The sequence below is a fragment of the Limulus polyphemus genome, unplaced genomic scaffold (assembly GCF_000517525.1).
Source record: "Limulus polyphemus unplaced genomic scaffold, Limulus_polyphemus-2.1.2 Scaffold4185, whole genome shotgun sequence".
Lineage (NCBI taxonomy): Eukaryota > Metazoa > Arthropoda > Merostomata > Xiphosura > Limulidae > Limulus > Limulus polyphemus.
This window is the reverse complement of record NW_013669795.1, coordinates 46,247-48,592: the sequence shown is the minus strand read 5'-3', so window position 1 is coordinate 48,592 and position 2,346 is coordinate 46,247. Positions and strand designations below refer to the sequence as shown.

The following is a 2,346-nucleotide window of genomic DNA, read 5'->3' as shown; positions in this document are numbered from 1 at the left end:
GTGTAAGTAAGAAGTGTACTAATTATTACTGTGTTTTGATGTGTATGTAAGAAGTTGACTAATTATTACTGTGTTCTGATGTGTATGTAAGAAGTGTACTAATTATTACTGTGGTTTGATGTGTATGTAAGAAGTGTACTAATTAGTACTGTGTTTGATGTGTAAGTAAGAAGTAGACTAATTATTACTGTGTTCTGATGTGTATGTAAGAAGTAGACTAATTATTACTGTGTTTTGATGTGTATGTAAGAAGTGTACTAATTAGTACTGTGTTTTGATGTGTAAGTAAGAAGTGTACTAATTATTACTGTGTTCTGATGTGTATGTAAGAAGTAGACTAATTATTACTGTGTTTTGATGTGTATGTAAGAAGTGTACTAATTAGTACTGTGTTTTGATATGTAAGTAAGAAGTGTACTAATTATTACTGTGTTCTGATGTGTAAGTAAGAAGTGTAGTAATTAGTACTGTGTTCTGATGTGTAAGTAAGAAATAGACTAATTATTAGTGTATTTTGATGTGTAAGTAAGAAGTAGACTAGTGCTGTGTTTGATGTGTAAGATGTAGACTAATTAGTTCTGTGTTTTCATGTGTATGTAAGAAGTGTATTAATTAGTACTGTGTTTTCATGTGTAAGCAGTGTACTAATTAGTACTGTGTTTTGATGTGTATGTAAGAAGTGTACTAATTAGTACTGTGTTTTCATGTGTATGTAAGAAGTGTACTAATTAGTACTGTGTTTTCATGTGTATGTAAGAAGTGTACTAATTAGTACTGTGTTTTCATGTGTATGTAAGAAGTGTACTAATTAGTACTGTGTTTTCATGTGTAAGAAGTGTACTAATTTGTACCGAAGGTGAATACATTATATCAAAATGATTTTCAGTATGTAAGTTTGCAAATTACGTGACATACACAGTTAATATAAAGTCATAGTGGTAGGCATGAATTAGATCCGTGTTTCAACATTGTATGGTGTTTCATAGGGTATATGATATCACTGAAAATTGATTACTTTTGTGAAGGATATGTAAAATCCCTTTGAGATGCAAGATATTCATACACTCAAATATCAAAGATGTGTTCAGATTAGAGATTTAAAATTCAGGAATTAGGGCTCTCTCTTACATTTAATAGCATTAGAAAACAAAGGAATATTGATTAACTTGAGTCACCAGGACCATGCATAGATTCCTGCAACAACAAAACATTCCTTTGCTAGATTAAGCAAAGTGTGACATCTTGTAACAAGTAGGAACCTACAAATACAAGGGTCAGTGGCAAAAGCTGTCCACATGCCACAGGGAACAGTACACAACATAATGAAGAATGATCTCCATCAGGAAGAGTGACACATTTCACAATCTGCTTCCATGACATATGCAGGAAAGGAAGACTAACCTTAGAAAACTCTACAAAAACTAGACGGAGAGTGATGGTAGTATGTGGGTGTCTGTACTTGGCATTTACTAAGTCATTTATTAACTTGTAAACATGTCCAAGTGAGAATTGTACTAAGTATATTCTGTAGAATTGTTAAGTAGTAAATCATTATGTTACATTGTTGAATATTACATAACTTTCTCACATTTGTTACTTTCAGGTATTTAATAAAAATCTAATGATACCCTTTACAGATATTCTTTCAAGATTTACAAGGAGTCCAGCAAGTTTTCCGACAACTCCAGTATTCACCAGAAGTGGGTTCTGTTCCACCAGACCATATGCAAGACCTGAATCAGAGACTGGATCGTGTATCAGTTCTTGCCCACCAGCATAGATCATTACTACTCTTTGAAGAACAGAAATACAAAATATTAGAATTTGTGTCAACTGTTGAAAAAAAGCTGAGAGAGTGGGATATAAAATATGGTTATCATCCAGAAGTGGAAGAACTACTTAATGTCTACAAGGTAATGTTTAACGGCTGTTGAATCCTTGGTTTACATTTAGTAGTGTTTAACTACTGTTGAATCCTTGGTTTACATTTAGTAGTGTTTAACCACTGTTGAATCCTTAGTTTACATTTGTAGTGTTTAACCACTGTTGAATCCTTGGTTTACATTTGTAGTGTTTAACCGCTGTTGAATCCTTGGTTTACACTTAGTAGTGTTTAACCACTGTTGAATCCTTGGTTTACATTTAGTAGTGTTTAACCACTGTTGAATCATTGGTTTACATTTAGTAGTGTTTAACCACTGTTGAATCCTTTGTTTACATTTAGTAATGTTTAACCTCTGTTGAATCCTTGGTTTACATTTAGTAGTGTTTAACCACTGTTGAATCCTTTGTTTACATTTGTAGTGTTTATCCACTGTTGAATCCTTGGTTTACATTTGTAGTGTT

General features: G+C 32.5%; 1 protein-coding gene across 1 annotated transcript in view; it reads left to right on the top strand.

The window, feature by feature from the left end:
* The window catches only part of LOC106470726 (nesprin-1-like), an 88,675-nt gene that overhangs the window by 43,001 nt on the left and 43,328 nt on the right, over positions 1–2,346 (top strand). Inside the window, exon 8 of the mRNA XM_022399362.1 lies at positions 1,638–1,913. Within this exon, the coding sequence (XP_022255070.1) occupies positions 1,638–1,913 (276 nt within the window). The remainder of the gene's footprint in view (positions 1–1,637; positions 1,914–2,346) is intronic.